This window comes from Pleurodeles waltl, chromosome 9 (assembly GCF_031143425.1).
Source record: "Pleurodeles waltl isolate 20211129_DDA chromosome 9, aPleWal1.hap1.20221129, whole genome shotgun sequence".
Lineage (NCBI taxonomy): Eukaryota > Metazoa > Chordata > Amphibia > Caudata > Salamandridae > Pleurodeles > Pleurodeles waltl.
In genome coordinates, this window is record NC_090448.1 from 743,702,550 (window position 1) to 743,724,289 (window position 21,740).

Below are 21,740 nucleotides of genomic sequence, written 5' to 3' on the forward strand. Positions count from 1 at the left end.
CTCCTGCACAGGAGTTCCGCTCCTCTAGGTGCTGGGGGCTGCGGGTGCAGGGTCTTTTCCAGCCATCGGGAAATGGAGTTTCAGGCAGTCGCGGTCAGGGGGAGCCTCAGGATTCCCTCTGCAGGCGTCGCTGTGGGGGCTCAGGGGGGACAACTTTGGTTACTCACGGTCTCAGAGTCGCCGGAGGGTCCTCCCTGAGGTGTTGGTTCTCCACCAGTCGAGTCGGGGTCGCCGGGTGCAGTGTTGCAAGTCTCACGCTTCTTGCGGGGAGTTGCAGGGGTCTTTAAGTCTGCTCCTTGAAACAAAGTTGCAGTTCTTTTGGAGCAGGGCCGCTGTCCTCGGGAGTTCCTTGTTTTGCTTGAAGCAGGGCAGTCCTCTGAGGATTCAGAGGTCGCTGGTCCTTTGGAAAGCGTCGCTGGAGCAGGGTTCTTTGGAAGGCAGGAGACAGGCCGGTAAGTCTGGGGCCAAAGCAGTTGGTGTCTTCTGTTCTTCCTCTGCAGGGGTTTTTCAGCTCAGCAGTCTTCTTCTTCTTGTAGGTTTCAGGAATCTAAATTCTTAGGTTCAGGGAAGCCCTTAGATACTAAATTTTAGGGCGTGTTTAGGTCTGGGGGGGTTAGTAGCCAATGGCTACTAGCCCTGAGGGTGGGTACACCCTCTTTGTGCCTCCTCCCAAGGGGAGGGGGTCACATCCCTAATCCTATTGGGGAATCCTCCATCTGCAAGATGGAGGATTTCTAAAAGTTAGAGTCACTTCAGCTCAGGACACCTTAGGGGCTGTCCTGACTTGGCCAGTGACTCCTCCTTGTTATTCTCATTATTTTCTCCGGCCTTGCCGCCAAAAGTGGGGGCCGTGGCCGGAGGGGGCGGGCAACTCCACTAGCTGGAGTGTCCTGCGGTGCTGGCACAAAGGGGTGAGCCTTTGAGGCTCACCGCCAAGTGTGACAGCTCCTGCCTGGGGGAGGTGTTAGCATCTCCACCCAGTGCAGGCTTTGTTACTGGCCTCAGAGTGACAAAGGCACTCTCCCCATGGGGCCAGCAACATGTCTCGGTTGTGGCAGGCTGCTGGAACTAGTCAGCCTACACAGATAGTCGGTTAAGGTTTCAGGGGGCACCTCTAAGGTGCCCTCTGGGGTGTATTTCACAATAAAATGTACACTGGCATCAGTGTGCATTTATTGTGCTGAGAAGTTTGATACCAAACTTCCCAGTTTTCAGTGTAGCCATTTTGGTGCTGTGGAGTCCGTGTTTGACAGACTCCCAGACCATATACTCTTATGGCTACCCTGCACTTACAATGTCTAAGGTTTGGCTTAGACACTGTAGGGGCACAGTGCTCATGTACTGGTGCCCTCACCTATGGTATAGTGCACCCTGCCTTAGGGCTGTAAGGCTTACTAGAGGGGTGACTTATCTATACTGCATAGGCAGTGTGAGGTTGGCATGGCACCATGAGGGGAGTGCCATGTCGACTTACTCGTTTTGTTCTCACCAGCACACACAAGCTGGTAAGCAGTGTGTCTGTGCTGAGTGAGGGGTCCCCAGGGTGGCATAAGATATGCTGCAGCCCTTAGAGACCTTCCCTGGCATCAGGGCCCTTGGTACCAGGGGTACCAGTTACAAGGGACTTACCTGAATGCCAGGGTGTGCCAATTGTGGAATCAAAAGTACAGGTTAGGGAAAGAACACTGGTGCTGGGGCCTGGTTAGCAGGCCTCAGCACACTTTCAATTCAAAACATAGCATCAGCAAAGGCAAAAAGTCAGGGGGTAACCATGCCAAGGAGGCATTTCCTTACAGACGCCCAATAGATCCCACGATCCAAACCCTTTCAGTTTATCTACTTCTTTAAGCCAGACTCCATGCCATAAGGATGTTACTTTGGTTATCCTTCGTGCCCACCCAATCATTCTTGTTGCTCTTTCCCAAGCCTCCATAGTAGTCTGGGTCGCCTGGAGAGGGCTTCGTGCACCTTTACTACCATAAAGGTAGTTTAGGTGGGAGCAGGACTCCATACATGGCCTCTTTAACCTTCATATAGGGCTGTTTTGTGACGTGTACCCAAACATTGATGGGGAATTAGGTGTGCTGCCCAATAGTACGCTTCTACATCTGGGAGAGTCAGCCCCCCATTGTAAGGGTTGCGTTGTAGGGTCTGAAGTCCTATTCAGGGTGTGCACCAGGCCATATTAGTGATCTCACTTCCCCGGCTTTGTCTGCAAATATGGTCTTGGTGAAAGGAAAGTGTGTGTTCTGTAGTGCATGTAATAACTGGGGTAGGACGATCATCTTGAAGAGGGCCACCTGTCCCAGTAGTGTCAGAGGGAAGTCCTTCCACCGTTCTGTGCCCTTCCGGAAGTTAGGTATTACTTTCCTCAGATTTTGCTGGTGCTAAATCTCGCTTTGGGGTGGCATAAATATTCCCAAGTACTGGAAGCCCTCAGGTACCGTCCTCAGATACCACCCTCAGGTTTCATGGTAGAAGGAGCCAGTCTTGGGTGGTCTTGTAGAGTAAATTGTGGATTTATCCTAATTAATTTTGTAGACAGAGTGTTGTACATAGTCCTTTATCACTTGGAATAAAACGGGAATAATCGTTTGTGGGTGAATAATATATACAAGGATAGGGATCTGCCTTTGACCCAATCGTGGATCGTTAGCCACCACTGACTATCTTGCACAGTTCCCTCAGAGATCTGGACCATGTCAGAGAGATTCCCCTGAAGCTGCGGTCACTGGAACTTCAGGTCCCACTGCAGAGCCCACATGTGCCATCTGCCATGTGTCACCAGCAGGATGCAGGAGGCCATGAGGCCCAGCAGCCTCAGAGTCATTTTTACCTCAATCCAGGATAGAGGTGGAAACATCTGTATCATAGTCTGAATATTGTGGACTCGCCGCTCTGGAGGATAAGCCCGAACTGTGTCCAAACTCCTTCGATGAAAGGGAGTGTCTGAGAGGGAGTCAGGTGAGAGTTTGGGACATTTATAGTGAACCCCAGTGAATGAAGGAGGTCCACCGTAGTCTGGAGGTGGGAGATCACAGCCCGGGGCGAGCCCACCTTCAACAGCCAGTCGTCAAGGTAGGGGAAGGCTGAAACCCCTAACCTGCGCAGATGAGCTGTGGCCACCGCCATCACCTTGGTGAACACCTCAGGAGCCCTGGTACGGCCAAAGGGGAGCACAGTGAACTGACTGCTCGTGGCGCACTGTGAACCGCAAGTAACGTCAATGGGCAGGCGGGACGGTAATGTGGAAGTGTCCTGCAATTCTAATGCTACCATCCAGTCTCCTGAGTCCAGGGCAGATAGAACCAGAGCCAAAGTAACTCCCTCGCTGAGAACCTGCAAATGATCCTCCATCATCTGATTGTAGGATGGGATGGTTTGGCAAGGATGGAGGGGTAGTCTCAAAGGGGAGGAAGTAGCCCCTTCAGACTATCTGCAAAACCCACTTATCCGACATGATGGATTGCAGGCGGAGCAGGTGATGACGATTTCTGCCTCAGGCTGGTGCCTGGTGGGGAATCGTCCGACTAGGAAGGTTTGGAGGCAGCTGCAGGGGTGGGGGTGGTGGGGGAGGATGGATTAGATTTACCACTGGCTCCCTGATCCATGAAGACAGTGGGCAGCGTGCACAGAACAGTGGGTGGAGGGGAACAGACAAGGTGGGACACCCTTTCCATAGCCACGAAAGGGGCGAAAAGCAGACTGAGGTCGACTAGGGGCAGCCGCGGGGTTAAGAACCTGGCGTAGCACGAGAATCCTTGAAGCGCTTGAGCGCAAGTATGCTTTGTCTCCAAAGAGACAGGTGTCATCAAAAGGCATGTCCAGAAGATTGGCTTGGACATCCCCCAAAAAGCCAGATGTCCTCAACTAGGCGTGGCATCTCAGGGCCACAGTCGACGTAACCGTTCTGCCCAGTGAGTTGGTATTGTCCAGTCCACATCTGATTGTGATCTTTGCTGCATCTCTCTCATCAGCAACAGCTTGAGCGAGTACAGCCCAGTCCTCCTCTAGGACCTGTGGCAGCACTTGTGCCATCGTATCATACAGCGTGTGGGAGTAATGGCCCAAAAGGAATGCAGTGTTCACGGACTGCGATGCTAGGCTGGCGTAAGAAAACATCTTCCTAAGTTGGGCAACCTCTTGGATTCCCTATCCGGGGGTGCAGAAGGGAACACGTCCTGGGATGTAGAAGCTTGGATAACCAAGCTCTCAGGGGAGGGATGTTGTGTCAGGAACACTGGATCAGATGGAGCAGGTCAATGGAGACAGGCGATAGTCCTGTTTATAAGAGTCCCTGTGCTGGGTTTGGATCAGGTACCCAGCAGGACATCAGCAAGGGCTTCGTTGAAGGGTAACAGGGGTTCAGAGGATGAAGCCCCAGGCTGAAGAACTTCTATCACAATGTTAGTCCTGACTGCCAAAGAAGGCAGGTCGAGGTCCAGGAATTTGGTCGCTCTTCGCACCACCATGGAAAAGGACGCTTTCTCCTCCATAGCCACGGTAAGTGGAGACAGTATGCCAGAGTCAGGGAAAGTATCCAGACCACTGGCTTAAAGGATCCAGCGACCCCTCCCATTCCTCACCGTACCCCAACCCATAAGAATAAGGGTCAGGATCTGACATAGGGGGCAAAGCCCCTGTCGAAGTCAGAGTTGGCTTTGTGCCATGCTGGTCCAGCTCTGTGGCGGAGTCGGCAATGAGGATGGGGTCGACGCCTCCCGGGGGCACAGGTGGCGTTGGGAGAGTCTACGTCAGAACCGGCATCAGGGAAAATCTAGGTGGTTCAACCAATGCCAGTGTGGACCCAGGAACGGATCCCTAGGCACCCACTGGGGCCAAGGCCGGAGCTGCTGGGACGAACCCAAGGGGTTCTCTTCCAACCCAAGGGGCCAAAAGGACTCCGGCGGGGTCAGACTGCCCAAAGATGAGTCGCATCTGTCATTAAACTCTGAGTTGGGCCGTGGTCGCTCCAGCTCCCAGAAACTGGGGCGGTGCTGAGCCAATCCAGAGACAGGCTCCGAGGACAGAGGCCTCGTCTCACCAGCCGACAGACAGGGTAAAGTTAAAGAATGCTTGTTCTTCTTTGACTTCTTTTTGTGCCTCGACTTACCGGCCGTCCCAAGGACTTGGAGTGTGATGATGATGAACGGGGGGGTATCCGTGACCGTTCTCGAGACCTTCCTCTAGATTGAGATCGGGAGCGATGCAGAGCCGAGAGCCGGGATGCAAGGAGCTTTAGGGATCGTTCCCTCAAAGCTTACGGATTCATGGCCCAGGCACTCCGAGCATGACTTTGGGGCATGGTCGTGCTCCAGACACCACAGGCACATGAAGTGCGGACCTGTCACCGACATTGCCCGATGCAGGATCCACAGGGCTTGTACTCAGTCTTACGCGAAGACACCCTTGATGCACCAGGAATGTCAACATTAAAAAAACTTCGAGAAAAAGTAAAAAAGAAATTAAAAAATTAAAAAAATAAAAATCAGTAAAAAAAACGGATAAGGAACAAGTCTTCTTCGGCTCAACGCTAGGCTGGCACGGAAAGAAAAGAACGGATGTCAGTGTGCCAGGGTGGTGCCTATACAGGACCTGCAATGTCGTAACCGACACAGATGATGCAGACGACGGACGGGGAGCCAATCGCTGCCACCTAACGGTGCTCAGGGGTACAGCTCGAGAAATATTTCCAGATCCAGACTGACGCCCAAGGGAAATTCTAGGATACGGAATCTGCAACTAGATATCTCTAACAGATAAAGATCACCTCTATGCATTGAAAGGTCTAGAAGAGAAAAAGTAATTCCTTGCCTATGGACCAAAGAGGCTGTATTCATCGGTCAAGCTCTCTCTCGCATCAATTGCAAGGCAGGTTGCCTATTCAGAGAGAACTACTACATTGGAGAAGGGAGTTGTATTCCCAATATCCAAGTTACCTTTGCCATGGTTAAGCTGAGGTCTTCAGTATGATCAACTTGGTTAGGTTAGTAAATGAAAGCAAAGGTGATCTTGTGGCTCAACATTTTCTTGGAGTGACTATTTACATAATTACCCTACAGATCTGTTTGTGTCTGTCCATGTGAAAGGTGAATCTCCCTGGGGAGCTTTGCAACTATTCTGTTCTTCTTGGGGTACGATAACGGATCGATTCTTTTTATTGGACAGTGTATTCCCCTCATGTTACAGAGAACAGACTTTATGGGGCAGTTAGTTATCATGCAAATAGGTGTGGGCTTGTCACACCACCATCACAATAGTCTTTCTCAAACTTCTACAATTTGTGGATATCAACCAGTTTTGTTCATTCCTGTCTGCCAGAAATGCTGTCTTGAGATGGGTTTAGATTTCAGTACTAACCTCTTTGTGCAAGGGATGTTAGCAAGTTGCTGCTTAAATGTCTTTTTGTGACATCAAATCAAGTGGTGCTCAATAGCGCGTTTGTAATTCTTGCTGGCTACATGCCTCATTTCACTTTTTCTTTTGTCTCAGTCTTCAGAAAGGTTATTTTTGATAGGGAATTGCATGCAAAAGTAGGCAAAATCAGTGTGTAAATCGGATGATTCCTCCCTGCAGACATTATTTTACTTCTGCAGAATGTCTTGTTTTGTTCAATGTTCCAGTGGCCAGATCTTAATACCACCATATCTCATGTCCTTTCCATGTGCTATGCTTTTTCTCTACAGTAACTGGTACAGCTGTTTTTCTTACAGAGTATCAAAGAAATATCACAAAGGGAATTATCTGGAGGTGCCCTTCAAATGGATGAGGTGACAGGATTCAGTAGTTCACACGACTTCAAACATTTCTCTGATCTGAAATTGTAATGACGTTGCCAGAAGATACATTAAGCATTTTCTATCGATGTCTGACCACTTTTGAAGCTATAGGATTCCTAGAATGTTACAGTTTGTCCTTTGTTCCCTCGACTTCAAGTAGCTGTGGTACTGTGACAGAGATTTCATCTAGCACATAATTGGTCTCAAAATGCTTAGCAAAATGCAAAAGGTTGGGATAATGTTCCACTATTGGATGTTTTGCAGTGGCGTCAAAGTCTTTCAAGTTTGTACCAGAAGGGGTTGGTTTTAAATAAAAACCCATCTTGTTACAGTTGTGCTCAAGTACAGCAGTAATGTGAGTGTTTGGATAAAAGTGCACCATGTATGGTTCTATGTTATTCAAGATTTTTTCGTGTGCCTTTCATTTTAATAAATGTAACCCCATCAGCACTTTAAAGTTAAAATGTCCTCTTATATGCTTCCTTTTCCAAACCAAACTGTGAACTATATGGTTGCTTTAATGGAATTCATGTGTGCAGTACAGAGTCACTTTGAAGACATTTACTGACCTACTTTCTGCTTGATATTCCAAACTCAAGAAGACCAAGTACTGCTGCAACAGTGAAGTCACCTCTTCAATGAACTTGCATGGAGGGCTGCAGCTAAACAGTCTAGAACAGGTGCCCCCATGTTTCTCTGCAGGGTCAGGCACCTTGACCTCCTATTACCAATTTGGTTATGTCCATATTTGGGTATTTCTTTCATTGGACAGTCCACACCACCTGCGTTCTAATGGCCTACTGCTTTGGGCTATATGTTGGTCATGGAACTGGAGGGGTATTCATAATGTGATAGATAAGCAGTTGCTTCTCTTTCACTGCTGCTCTCTCTGTAGGCTAGAAAAGTTGCAGGATGTGGCTCTTAGCCTGGCTGAAAGCCACAAGACACAGCTGCTATCCACTTCAGAGTTAAATTGTGTTCTGTTCTGCCTGATATTCAGCAAATAAGTTGTAAGGTATGGAATATACAAAGACTGATACTACTAGTCTAGGTACACCAGAGCCCAGCTGCTCACAAAAACCCTAATTGTACTAAGTATCATGCAATTCAAGTAGCTATCCTGGTGTCAAGCTTGTTAGTGCCAATGTAACTTATTCTTGTTGACAGGTCTAACCCATGTCTCAGAAGAGTTTGCTGAAAAAAAGAGCTTTTCGGTGATAATTTTTAATTTTACTGGAAAAAAAACATGTGCTTGATTTACACTGTTACCCGATTCCTCTTGATTTCTTCAAGTGATTCCCTTAATCACAGTAAATGTGGTGTATTCTCAGATTTGATGGAACATTTTTACATTCAGCTTGAAAGTACAAGATGTATGTCTCTCCAGGTCAGAAACTTGATCATGCACTGCTTCTAACATGTTCCTTGAAGTATCTTGGGCACTGAAAACATCTTAATTCTGCTGCTTTTAGTTATGTGCCCCTCAGTGCCAGCTAGCAGACCTCCTGCCTCTCAGTCATTCTTTGCACAAAGCACTGTCACCAGATGCTATCCTGCTCCCAGTGTCCCTCTTGATGCTTGAAGACTCTGCAGCGCCTCTGCACTGCAAGGGAAAAAAGCACCATGCTGCAGTGGAAGTGACTTAACAAGCCATCACAATTCCCATATGGGAATATACCTCGCCTACTCAAGGTCTATTGCAGAGGAGCACATATCTTTCAGAAGCCAGTGTTCCAGAGCATGTGACTTGGGACGTACTGGCCTGCTGGCTTTGTTCTCTGCTCCTTTGTGAAAGGCACCTAACTTTTACTGCACTCACACAGGACTCCCATGAAACACAGATTCATGCTTTAAACCATGAGCACCCAACTGTCTTATGAATATTGATCCATGAAAAACTGCATGAATAATCAAGTTTTAAATATATTGTCACATCACATTTTTCCTCATATTGGATACTTCAAATAAGCAAGAAGTATTACATTTCACATCCTTAAAGTTTGCTGATGACTACACACTACCCCTCCTCTTAGGACATATAACATGTAACAAAGAAAACTCATCTTAATCCACCAGTGTATAAGAGTAGAAGCCAATCAATTTAAATTCAGAATTCCAGTTACCGGTCCAGGAGATAGGAGAAGTAATTTACTTTGATGTGTGGTAGCATGTGAAACTATGACCATGTAGAGAAAAGCCAGGACCAACCCTGATTTTAAGGGTAATATTACTGTAGAAACTGAGGTAAAATGTTAACAAATGCCTTTAAGACAAGAGTAGTACTCCATGAAAACAACAAATTTCTACTTGACGAGACCAAACAGTGGAAACAATCAAATAAATGGCTGTATTTGAAAAAAGTTATTGCTTGCTGAGTGGGCTAAAAGCTCTTTTACTTGTGATGGCAAAGTTCACAATATCCGGGAATAGCCACTAATTTCGATCTTGGGCGTCTGAAACATCTCAGTAGGCGTTCAATAGAACAAGTGAGAAAATCGCCTTAACCTAAAAGGATGTAGCTGCTATTGAGGAAACCGATTACAAAGTACTGACTTTCATAATATGACACTGAGATCCGTAGGCGCTCTTCAACTCTCAAATCCCCAGTTACAATAAGGGCAAAGAGAAAACCTACCTAATGCTGTGAGAAACATATTCAACATTTTGATCTGCTTGCTTACTTGCAATGACCAACCCAGTCTGGATGGGGTTATGGAAAGAGGTGTGCGTGCTGAGAGAGGTGGCGTGGTGCAAGAGGTCTATTTACATAATTTGCAGACAATGTTTTTTTCCTAGTGACAGTGCTATGTGTGTGAGGCTGAGGGATGGTGGGTACATTTTACCATATACTCTGGGACTGTCCCCAGATACAGCTCTTCTGGGGAGTGGTGATGCGCAAAATGTCTTGGGTGCAGGGCGTACCAATCCCTAGTGACCCCAGGTGGCTTCTCCTATCAATAACTGGGGAATCCTTGTGGACATTGTACCAACGCATATGGTTGTGGCTTGCAGCAGGAGTGGCCAAGCGGTAGGTGGCCCATGCATGGGTTCTTTCCAACCTCCGAATAAGACAGAGTAGGACTCGGATATGGGCTGGTGTCAAAGGGCAGAACGTGTGGTCCATTAAAGTACAGGCTGCCCCAAGAAGTGGGAGAAGGTGTGGGGCCCATGGAACGTCCCTCATGGAACCTGAGGAAGGGTGAGGGGCAGATGAGAGAATGGGGGGGTTGCTTTTTCAAGAGGGAGTTGCGCCGTGCTAGACTGTCAAGGTACGGGTATGGACTGAAAGACTGTGCAACTGTTTATCCTTACTGCTATTTTCAAGGGTGTTCTGTGTTTTGGACCACATGCATACAAAACAATGGCTGTAATTCATTCTAACGATCCACTGTATGCTGCACATTGTTTAATAAAAGATTCACACAAAAATAAGCCTTGAGAGCTAATAATGTCGACAAAGTTATGCATAACCCTATTACAAAGATCTAAGGATGAAACATGCTATTTAAGCATTAGGAACTTACCAGTAAAATGGGTTCTCTAGGTTATAACTTTCCTCAGATTATCAACTTGGTTGTGAATTCTGAATCATGTTAATAATCTGGAACCAGGTTTTCTATAAATAAAAAAAACTTAACTGGCCAGTGGTTAATGAGCAGCTAATCAGAGGCCAAACAGTGGCTGGCTCATAACAGAGTTCAGAACCTTCAGGCTTACCAGGGATGGCATAGAAGAGAGAAAGAGAGACACAGAGAGAGAGTAATCTGAGGGGAGAGCTACAGAATTTGTGAGAACCCATGTTGCTGGCAAGTAACTTTCTTCCCTTGCTTCCTACTCTCCCCTCAGATTCCCACCTTTATTGGGAACAGTTCAAACAGTGCAGAATATGTTGGTGTCACAGAGAATAACAAAACAAGTAAGATGTAAACAGGTTCTCAGATTAGATCGCAAAATGAAATAAAACCAAAAATTGGCATTATAGCAAAAGCAAGTGGCTCTAACATGTTGCATTTTAAAACAGATTTCTCTGACTAAGAAAGACTTTAAAGATGTCAAAACAGCTGCTTTACATCTAGTAGAATGCTGGCTTCTCCCCTATGAAACAGGAAGCATTTTGAGAAACTGCCAGAGCGCATTATGTTATCAGTAAGCCGTGCTTTATTTTTCAACAGGAGTACAAGGATAAGTCACTCCAATGTGCCAATTGGATGGTAATGCGGTCTTATCATCTAACATCAGAAACTTGGAAGACCAAAAGCTCTTCTCAAATCCAATGATTTGCCATTATTCTTCAGACAAGAATGGGGCATGGGAAAGGAAACGTAATCAAGAATACCCCTCATTGAGTTAGAAATTACCTTAAAAGGAGTATTCGTTCAAAAAGAAAGTATAAATTAGATAGAACCAAATTCAGTATTCCAACTAGAATTGACGGATGAGGTGGCAAGGAATGCACAATTCTGCAAATTATCATCATAAAAGGCTTGCTAACATTTGAAAAGGAGTTACCTGACCAGCAGGCGGATGTTGCTTGAGGAAATGAAACAAACCTAAAACTACATAGCAACTGGCCAAGCTCAAGCACTGATAAAAGAGATGTTATTACTCTGACTTAGTGATTTTTTATGTTTGCTTGGGTATTTTTTCAGGTAGGAAGATGTCCTTTCTATTTACAAGGAAATAATTTTTCAATTTTATTTCCACAAACTTCAAGCACTACAAAACACGCTTTCAGATTTAGGGTTTGAGAGGATGCGTATAATTCCCTATCCTTACATTTTAAAAGCAGCTGAAGGAGTAGAAAGTGAACCAGTCCAGGTACTAAATAAATGTGATTATATGTAGGCTACCAGAGACTTAATTTACCTTCAGCAAATGGCGAATCACTGAGATGCTGAAAGATAAGTTGACTTTTCAGCCTCCCTAATTGATGCAGCTGAAACAGTCTCCCGGAAGTGACCTGCACTCACAACCAAAGGCCCATAATTTAGGCTTTTGATAACCAAGAAGAATGCTTTGCATGTTGGCAGTCGGAAGGAAGGCTGGCTAGTGTGCAAATTGCTAAGGCTTGTACAAATAGTTAAATCTTACCTGGCAAATTCCACACACGGTCATTAGTCTACGGTTGTTTTAACATGAAGTATTCGTCTAGTAAGTCTAAAAAAAACATATGAAGTCCTGAATGCATAGGTGTCCTGCAGTTTGGTCGCGCAGATGTTTTATAGATCTATAAATAAAGCCATTCAAGTTTTAAAGGCTAAGAATTGTTAAAAGAAGAAGTGTTAGCCACTGCATGGCTAGCTATGAGCTTTACTCAGGTTATGTGCTTGAATTCTTGTAGCTCCTGAGGCTCAGTGTGGTGCACTGTGGAAGAGTAGAAGAGAAGTCCATAAGCATCTAAAAAGTCATATCAGGAAACCCTTCACATACAATTGCCTGAATTGAGAGCAAGCTGGTTTCACAAAAAAAAAACAAAAAAAACACTAGACCACTTTAACTGTACACTGGATAAACACACTAAAGGCTCCGTCATCAACTCAGTAAAATGTGATAATTGACATGGGCTTAAATGACCTCTCATTAACAACTATCCGGAATTCATGCCACAACTGTCCTGACATTCAGAATCCCCGACTGCACACTAGTTCTGGAGACACAAACATTGATTAAATTCAGTCTTTCCTTGTTCCCAGAACATGTATACATCTACAGAAAGAATAGTATAGTCAAGACAAACAACCTACATTAAAAGAAAGGAACTTGGGGGATCATGGTTAGTACTGAATCAAGAAAATACTTTGAAAATAAAAAAAAATGTATGTTGCTTAACCTCACAAAGATATTACTGAATATACAACTAAAGTTTCTGAGGAATGTTCCCCCGCGGCACAAATTAAATATGTTAAAGTGTCCTGTAGAGGAAATTTCATATTACTCATGGATGGTGTTTCTCCTATTACTAATATCGGAAAAATTCTGCCACCTTATGGATGCATATAGCTTCCTTAATTGTGAAAGGAAAGCTGTAAACTGACGTGTTGTTATGCACACTATCACTCCATCAAAGGCTAAGCCTGAGACACAAACGTGGGTGGTGTTAACAATAGAGCACATAAGTACTTTCTGTACCTTCCGTAAAGTTTGTACACTTACATCAGCTCTCTCTCCTATTCCTAAATCTCAAGTTAATTGCAATCCAATGAGCAGTGGGAGATGCAATGAGCAGAAGGATACAAGGACATGAAATGTGGAAATGAAGATCCTCCAAGCCTTGAAGAGGTTGGTATTCAGAACCATCAAGCAGGCAGCTCTCTCAAGGACAGAACAAGCCTGGTCCACTGTGGTGCAAAGCGCTGCTTTGATAACCATAAGCCCGAAGTGTCATTCATTTCACCATGAAATTAATGTATTGGTACAAATAAGTGCCTTCTGACCCACTGAGGTACCATATGTAAAAAAATGATTCTATGAAGCTGAGGACCAGTTTAGCATGACAAAGGTCCAGTATGGGGCTTAAGTGCCAGTTACTCTGCCAGTGCAGTAGCAAGAGAGAAAACCGAACTATCTGAAACAGTTAGAATGAGCACACTGAAAGAAAAGTATGAACTCTTAGGAAGATCTCTGGCTAAAAAAATACTGTGCCCACAATATAAAACACTGATATGAGGGCCTTTATAATATTCTGCTCTCCGACACATTTGGAATATTCAAGTATCTCAAGAAAAATATCCAAACAATGCTTACTGCCAGATAAATGTTAAAAATATTTTAATATTGGGTAGCAGCAAAATGGGCCTGCTGGTGGCCCTTCTACAGAGAGCCAAATAACTATTTAATTACAACACTGCATAAACACAAGAGGATATTAACAAAGGGTAACTTAGAACCCATTACTTTAAAAAAACAGAGTAAATAACAGCATGACTATCACTCAAATGTGTATTGCAGGTTGAAAATTGCTCGCTGCAACCAGAGCATAAGATCAAGCCAACCTGCAGTGACAGAGAGAAAATAGAGTGACAGTGGGGGAAAATCTGGTCACAAAACAATCCAAATTGGCTGGCTATGGGCCTAAAAGTAAAAGAAGGTGCTTTTCAACCAATAGCAGTAAACGCTGTGTAGAGGCAGAAATAAAAGGAAAGGCAATGAAGAAGCCGCCACCACCACCACCTGAGTAAAAAGAAATGTTTGCATGCTTTCAAAGGCTTCAGATTAAACCCAAGAGCTTTTCAAAAATAGCTTTTGGTTCTGCACTTTAGTGGATGTTTCAACCACATGTTGCCATTAAGAACCAGCCAGCCAGACAAATAAATAGGAGTACAATTGAAAAAAAGTAATTAAACGCAGCAAGGAAAGTTGCAAATTGAAATCACTCAGAGTACACAAACAGCTTCATGCCTGTCCAGGATGCGAAGGAAAATAAAACATTCTTTCATCTTTTTGATATATCTCCGTGATCAATTTCCTTATTTTTGCAAACCCTAACCCCCCCCCCCCACCCTGCTACACAAAATCATTTGTGCAGTAGGAAATAGTAGCAAATTCTGCTTGCAAACCACAAGATTTAATCAGTGTAACTACTGCCTTTACCCTGTGCTAATTGTACTAGCAGATGTGTGCCTGACATCAGTAATTGTGTATTGGCGTGCTCCAACCTCAGGTTTTGAATACAGATTGTAAAAATGGAATGGCCTTTGAACTGGCTCCAAGGTTGCATGATGTCACTTCCTATGATGTCAAGATGGATACATGACACATCTGAAACCCATATTTTTGTAAAATTATGCCATTGGTGACAAAGTCACGTTGGTGTTAAAAAAACATCAGACTGTCAGAAAAATTAGGCAACTAAATTATTCAGAAAACTTCCAAATGAGAAAGGCTAAGGAATGCTCACAGAGGTGCCAAATAGACAAACTGGCTCCATTACGCAAAGCAGTCTGGAGTCCGCGATCACCACCAGGTCTCATTATGTAAAGAAGTAAATGCCAGCTGGAATGTGAACAGTCAATCTATTAAAATGTTTATAACGTTTTCAGTATTCATTGTATTGGAATACGATCCCATGCTAGAGTACCTCTGCTTCCACAACTACAGCACTCACCACTGAAGGTTGTGTGTGAACACCAGACAAGCCCACCACACAATACATTTTAATTCCTATAATACAGGTTATTGAAAGAATCCAAACATGATGAATTTTGAAACACCTAAAAAATGCCTCAATACTAAGAAGTCTAATTTCAACTGAAATTGAGAAAGATGCGTCTCTGTAACACTACATATGCATATTAAACATTTACAAGATATGTTACGTTCTTGATGTTTTGTAGAACAGAGCATTCGGAGTGAAATAATAATTTGATGACCATATTCTAAGCTCAATTTCAAAGGACATCAGTGAGCTTTAGATGAAGACTTGCAGTTTTCGGTTTATGTCCAAGTCTGTAAGTATCCCAGACACCTTTTTTGTCATCTAAAGGTGCTTAAGAGAAAGCAGAGCTTAGCAGGGTTCATTAGAATGTTGATTTTGTTTGAATCGATTCAGGTAGCTTTTGTGGGAGATATATCATGATTTTTCAAGGTTAAGGAAAATTTAGAGATGATTTGAAAAAAGCGTCTGAGAAGAACTGCTCAACCGAAGTCATAGACATATGAGGAATGCATCAAGAAGTAGTATGAACCTATAAAGGAGACCAGAACCCCAAAACCTCCAGAATAAAATACATACATTTATTTTGAATTATTTAGCACAGGCAGATGGTCATTAACAGAAAGAAGAGCCGATGATACACACCAGAAAGAGAACAATCAACTTGACAGCTTAGAAATGGGCCAAAGGATGAAAAGAGAAAGGATTTCAGAGCCAGAAATAACCAAAATTAGACTAGGGAGCAGAAATGGCACACGTGTGTGCACAGGAAATATAATATGAAATTGTTAATTCAAATGCCATAATAAATAGCACCTGACACCTTCAGAACTTCCTCCGCTGCAACAAAGGGTACTGACAGATCAGCCCAAGTCATTGAAGCATTTGGGATTTCCAAAAGAAGCTAGGGCAGCCTTAATGTGTGGGGAAGGGGGTGATCTGGCATTGCGATGCTTTCCCAGAGCATCTTTTAGGTATGTTTAGTTTAGTAGAATAAAGAACGATCCTTTCCATGGACACACAAAAAAAAAATTCAGCTTTTTCCAAATCAAACAGATCTTCAAATTCCAGCAGTCTAGGAGGTCTGATGCTCTTTAGGAGGGGTATGAAGCAACTACATCCCAGACGAATAGACTTAAGACCCTTCAACTGAAGGTACATTTAAAAAACCTCTGTTTAACTTTTATATGTCCAGCAGGGGGATAGCCTAATGTTTCCAAGGAGAAAGAGGAACTCAAGCATGGACAGAGCTTTCAACCAAGCTATAATCTAATGAAGAAAAGTACAGTGAGATCCCAATGTGTATTTCTCTGTAGAAAGTTGGCAAGAGAAGGTCGCTCCACCGAAGGAGTAATAAGCTGAAGTACTCTGTAGATCGGAAGACTCTTTGGAGATGAAAAATCTTACCGATGCTTGGTTGGAGGCAGGATCTGCCAAACCCTTGAAGACTGCTGGTTTCAGAGAAGGAGACTTCGCGGTCCTCTTCTCAACTGGTGCTCGTGAAGAAGTTAGCTTCAAAAGTCTCTCCCTCCGTCTCCGAAGAGCCTTCGGTGTGAGGGTCGAACAGTCTGAGCACCCTATTGGGTCGTGGCTGGGCCCCAGGCACCTCAAGCACTCCCTGTGGGTGTCTGCCAAAGGATATGGCCTCTCACATGTAATGCACCGCTGGAATCCTGAAGCCCGCATGCACCAGGTGGGAAGCTGTAAGAAAGAATAATGAGATTAAGAAAGTGGACAAGAAAAACAAAAACACTAGGAAAGCCGCGGCTGAGATGCAACTGAAGAATTCCCATAGTTGTCTGCATGTTTCAGATCCTCACTGGTCGGCGGAAAAAAAGGAACCGGTGGTGTGCACAGCCATAGGGAATTTTAAGAGGGCTGACTGATGGCTTGCGATTGACTGCTAAAAGGCACCTGGCCATTTTGGATATACTTTTTCTTAAAAATCTGGTTCCGGATCCTCGACATGACGTCAAGTTCACAACCAAGTTGGGAATCTAAAGGGAAAGAAGAATGTAAAAGATTGAGAAACCAGTCTGTACAGCAGTGGGAGGCTAAAAGGTGCGTTTAATGGACCCCCGTTTACAAACCACTACACGGTGTGAGGACAGAGGGCGTTCTTAAACGCGAAAAACAATCTATAACTATTTATGTATATATTTTCCAACAACGTCTAAAGACAGAAAGTGTAGTCCAAGTTGTAGTATGTAATGTACTGCGAATCGGGACAATAGATGGAGCAGTGCAATGTACTACTGTCTATGAAAAGCCTTGAGGAGAGGGGATAGACGGCTGCATTTTTTGCAAACTTGCATGCAAAGTGTGGAGAGTTATGAAGATAGAAAGTTCTTAATAACTTGCAAGCCTTGTCGTAAGTGTCTGTCAGCTGGATTATGTTTTTACCAATGAATGCGATGTCTGAAGTTGGCCTGCAATGTGCAACTGTCCTGTGAGAGCAAAAAAAAAAAGAAGGTGTCACAGAATAAGTTACCTGTAAGATAGATTTAGCGTTGAAGAGAGAGTGCTGAAAGATCTATTACTTTATTTTGTAAAACTTACTGGTGCAAACCTAGTTGACAGAAGATGCGGCCTAATTACAATTGTGTCAGTAAAATGATGTTAGCTGTGGTCAAAGTATATACAATGTGCGCTCCCCTGGTAAGCAGTAGGTTTGAGGAATATGGTGCAATATACTGTATAACACGACTGTATGAAATGTGAGATCTGACATTAAAAGGTGCTAACAAATGTATAAGGTGGCACAATCCACGAACATGATGCTGGTTTATATGTAAATAAGTCTAAAAAGCACAGCAATGTTTGAAAACTAGTTTTTGAGGCGTTTATTTTTTTAAACAATATTTAAGTGTATACATACACACGTGCAAATGTATATGAGTGTGTGTGTGTATATATACATACTGCACTTTCCTTCACAGTCAGGTGGGGCCAGTTGTTATATCTGCTGCTGTTTTTTTTTTTTTTTTTAGCAAAGCAACTGTAATGTATACAAGTGCTCTACGTAATTTCTCTTGAGAAAGTGCAACAAGGTGATCGGGGTTCTCAATGCAACACATGACACACTAGCAACTTTGCTGATCTTTCGTAACATGCAATAAAGGGGGTAAACAGTTCACTCCTACATTTAAGCTTAGTTTAACAGGTTCTGTGGTGGTAGATCCCATGTAACGGTGGCAGAAGCATCAAATAATTATTTATGAGGCACACCGCGGCTCTGTGGATGATTTGGTAGGACAAAAAGCGGAAATGGAATCTTAATACAGGCAGTTAAAAAAAAATTACAAAGGTGTTGGTTTAGGATCATAAACAGGAGCATCTTTGGGACTCTTAGTGTTTGGAACAATTGGAATGGTAATGGGTGATAAGCCTAAGTCATCAACTAACCCACAAAGAAGCTTGTGTATATGTGCATCTTGCTTAACTTGTGTTTAAATTACTATGGAATTTCTAATGCAGTGTGTTACTGTCCATAAGGTGAGGAACGCCCGAAACTAAAAAGAACTGTACCATGCGTCACCTTTGAGAAAAGTGTTATGAGGAAATAAATCCGTGAATAGTACAACCTGTTTTTAAAGCTTTTGCAATGTCTGTGGACAATAACCTCTTCTCACTGTGAACACGTCTGTAAACAGTGATGTTCTCAAATAATCGAAAATTAATAATAATGACCTATCTGGAAACCTTCTGAAATGTAAAGAAAGGAGAACGTTTTAAATCTGTAATCTGCTCATCTCATATTGAGAGGTCAGAGAAAAGAAAAAGCAGAGGAATGTGTGAGTCAGCAACATGTGAAAGTACAGCTTAGAAAATGATGTACAATTTATAAGCTGACTGAGGAGTAGTTAGATGATGTTTTGAATTGTATAAGCAGCCTACATTGTGCTGCAAGGCTGAGGACAAAATATGGAGCACTCTGAGAACAGCAATGCTATAGCTGAGTGAGTTTAGAAAATTGAATGCTCTTTACCATTTTCCTTTGAAAGTTATCTTCAAAGGGTTTTCGTACTTAAAATATTCCTCGGCGTCACACGAGGATCCTGGAACACTTTTTTTTTTTTAAATAAAGAGCTTTTAGTGCTCTGGGTTAAAATACATTGCAATCAGCATCGTGTCTATCAGTGCCCTCCCCCTTTGACCGTCATCTTCAGTTTCCTTTTTTTCTGTCACAGGAGGATTGTATGATAAGCGGCTTGACATCTTTTTCTTGATATTCACTAAAAAGTTTACCACTTTCATTTCCTCAACTAGTGCTCTGAGTAGAGGGACTATATAGAGTTTATTTGCATGGGTCTCTGGTCTGGAGGTTCTTTTGCATATGTATTAATCGTAGAAAAGAAATAGGCAGATCAATGTCGAGGAAGCAATTGCAGCTATCAAATTCTCATCACATTAGATGAGGTTAGCCATCATCAGTAATCAAATTCTGTGCACACGTTCTTCCAGGCTGACTTCACCAGCTAGAATACTTTGTCGGGAACCAAAGAGGCATGCAGTCCACTTTCACTTCTTGAAACTCAAGGCTCTGGGATGAAAAAAAAAAAAGTTACATGTTTAGCCTGGCATGTTGAAACTCTATAGGGAAGCACCTGGGGTAAAGGTAATTTCTTACTGGTGTGCCAACAACTAGAAAGCTATTGGTGGCAACATGATTCTGCCAGACTTTACTTAGTTTTGATGCAGGCTTCCCTATTGGTGCAGTGCTTCTAGTAGCGCACATGTGTCACATGACTGGTAAATAGCTTGCCAGCTAATGGAAAGAACTAAGCTCTGGAACGGACAACCTAGATCCTTCACCACTTAAAGCTAACATAGATTAGGTTTAGAAACTTCAAAGTGGAGCACGAGTTAAACATTCTAACTTTAAAGCCCATCCTCTGCCCTTGGGAGGAGAAGCCTAACCCAATTTTGGCAGCTCACTTTCTGTTCTCTGCTTCATTTAAAGGGACTAACAAATACAGTACCCCTGCCTCTGATCCTCTTTTTTAATTGCTAAATAACACTGGTGATACAAAAAACTTCATTCCAACTTCGCTCTTTCCTAAAATCCACCTGCGGAGCGAATTCTGGACATGGATTTTGTTCTGCAAGCACAACGTTTGAAAAAAATATTTTCGTCTGTTTAAACTTCTGTGAGGAAGATTTGCTCAGTACTACTCATTTAATCAGAAAACAAATTATGTCTAATCATTAAAACGTAGGTTTCAGGCAAAGTCAACATTCCTTACTTATCTCTCGTTGTTCGTGAGATGAGAATCATTGGGAGAATGGGAGTTCTGAGCCAATTCAGGCATTATTCTTTCAAAAATGGGTGAAATGAGTTGAGTAACAGCAACAGTGGTTACCTACAACATTAAGACAGCATGGGTTGTTTTTATCCCATTATAATCCAAATGAAGGCAGCAGAGCTGCTCAAACACAGTACCCCGTTTGTTAACTCTTGGTGAATGTCCTCGCATTAGGATTTGACCCAGCACATCTATGGCAGTTGTATTAGCTAATACACAATTGGAGCGGTCACTTCTGAGTGAGTCACTTCTCTATAAGTCATGGAGATAATATTTTTGTAGGGCACCATTTTCAGATTAACCTTCCATAAATCACTGAGCAAAATTCAAGAGTTTTCAAAACACCATTCAGTGTTTTGCATTCTACTAGGTCTCTCATGAGAATAAGGATGGTGGTGCGAGTGCCATACATACCTAGAAGAATGAGTGAACGCAATCACGGAAACATCTTCATAAGCAAAATCTCTCTTAACAAATGAAGGTACTTATATCTTGTTCAGGCCACAGCCACTGTTTTTTCAAAGTGACTTGTACTGATAGTACTTAAATTGTGAAGGACACAATAAAAGGCAACCTTTTATTCAGAAAACTGTTAAGTAAGGCAGAGGTTCAAGAAATTAATTCATCAAGATGACTCATGGTATCATCAAAAGCAAATTCCCAATTGCCATTTTTCTGTGCTATAAAATCACTGGGGTATCTTTTAAATGACACATAGCCCAGTTAAACTCAGCAGAAAACAAAAACACTTTCAAGAATATGCATCTTTTTCAACAGAGGAATTAGTGTTACTTAAAGGATGTCACTGTGTGCAACAACAGTCTCTCAAATCAACAATGGATGAATCCAGATATGAACGTATTTTTCAGTATTCAGATCCTTGCATTTACTGTTTAGAGCTAACAAAGTCTATGCCCATTGTCCACTAGGCAGCCGGATTTATGGGCAGCCATGCTCCAGGCCGCAGCTTGTGCTTTACCCAATGGCAGCTACTTTAAGCCCAAAAAACACAAGGATGGTCACCTACAGAGAACAAGTATTTTAATATCTACAGTAAGACAAATATACTATGTCTAGTGCGTCTGGCAGAGACCTGCCTGACAAAATTGTCTAAGTTGCTCAAAACGTCTCTTTTTAACAAGCATGTTTTTCTGTCTCCCTAAGTTTTGTGATCAAATTTGAAATCTCTGGTTAACTTGTGGTGTTGCCATGTTTCATGACTTTTGAAGGGGTTTTAATACGAACTTCCTTAGCCTTTTAGCAGTTGTTGTTTTGTTGTTACTGAAACCTTGACAACATTGTGCTAAATAAATACAATTAATTGAATATAAAATAAATGAGGCCTTTAGAGGGTAAGAGGACTGAAATGATGGAGTGAAGACTGAAATGCCATAATTTTTGTTTTGTAAAACTGTGTTCACCTACAAAACACCTTTACTTTGCCAGTCAAATACAAGCAGTGTTGAGGGTGAATATAGTTCTTCATGGACAGCGGGGTGGAAT

General features: G+C 43.1%; 1 protein-coding gene across 13 annotated transcripts in view; it reads right to left on the reverse strand.

Annotated features, from left to right (window-relative positions):
• KAT5 (lysine acetyltransferase 5) overlaps positions 1-21,740 on the reverse strand; it is a 623,375-nt gene that overhangs the window by 302,132 nt on the left and 299,503 nt on the right. For 6 of the 13 annotated variants that reach the window (XM_069207861.1, XM_069207863.1, XM_069207862.1 and 3 more), the window contains one exon: positions 16,339-16,632. The exons of the other annotated variants lie outside the window; for them this stretch is intronic. In XM_069207861.1, the coding sequence (XP_069063962.1) occupies positions 16,339-16,632 (294 nt within the window). The remainder of the gene's footprint in view (positions 1-16,338; positions 16,633-21,740) is intronic. 13 annotated transcript variants of the gene reach the window in all.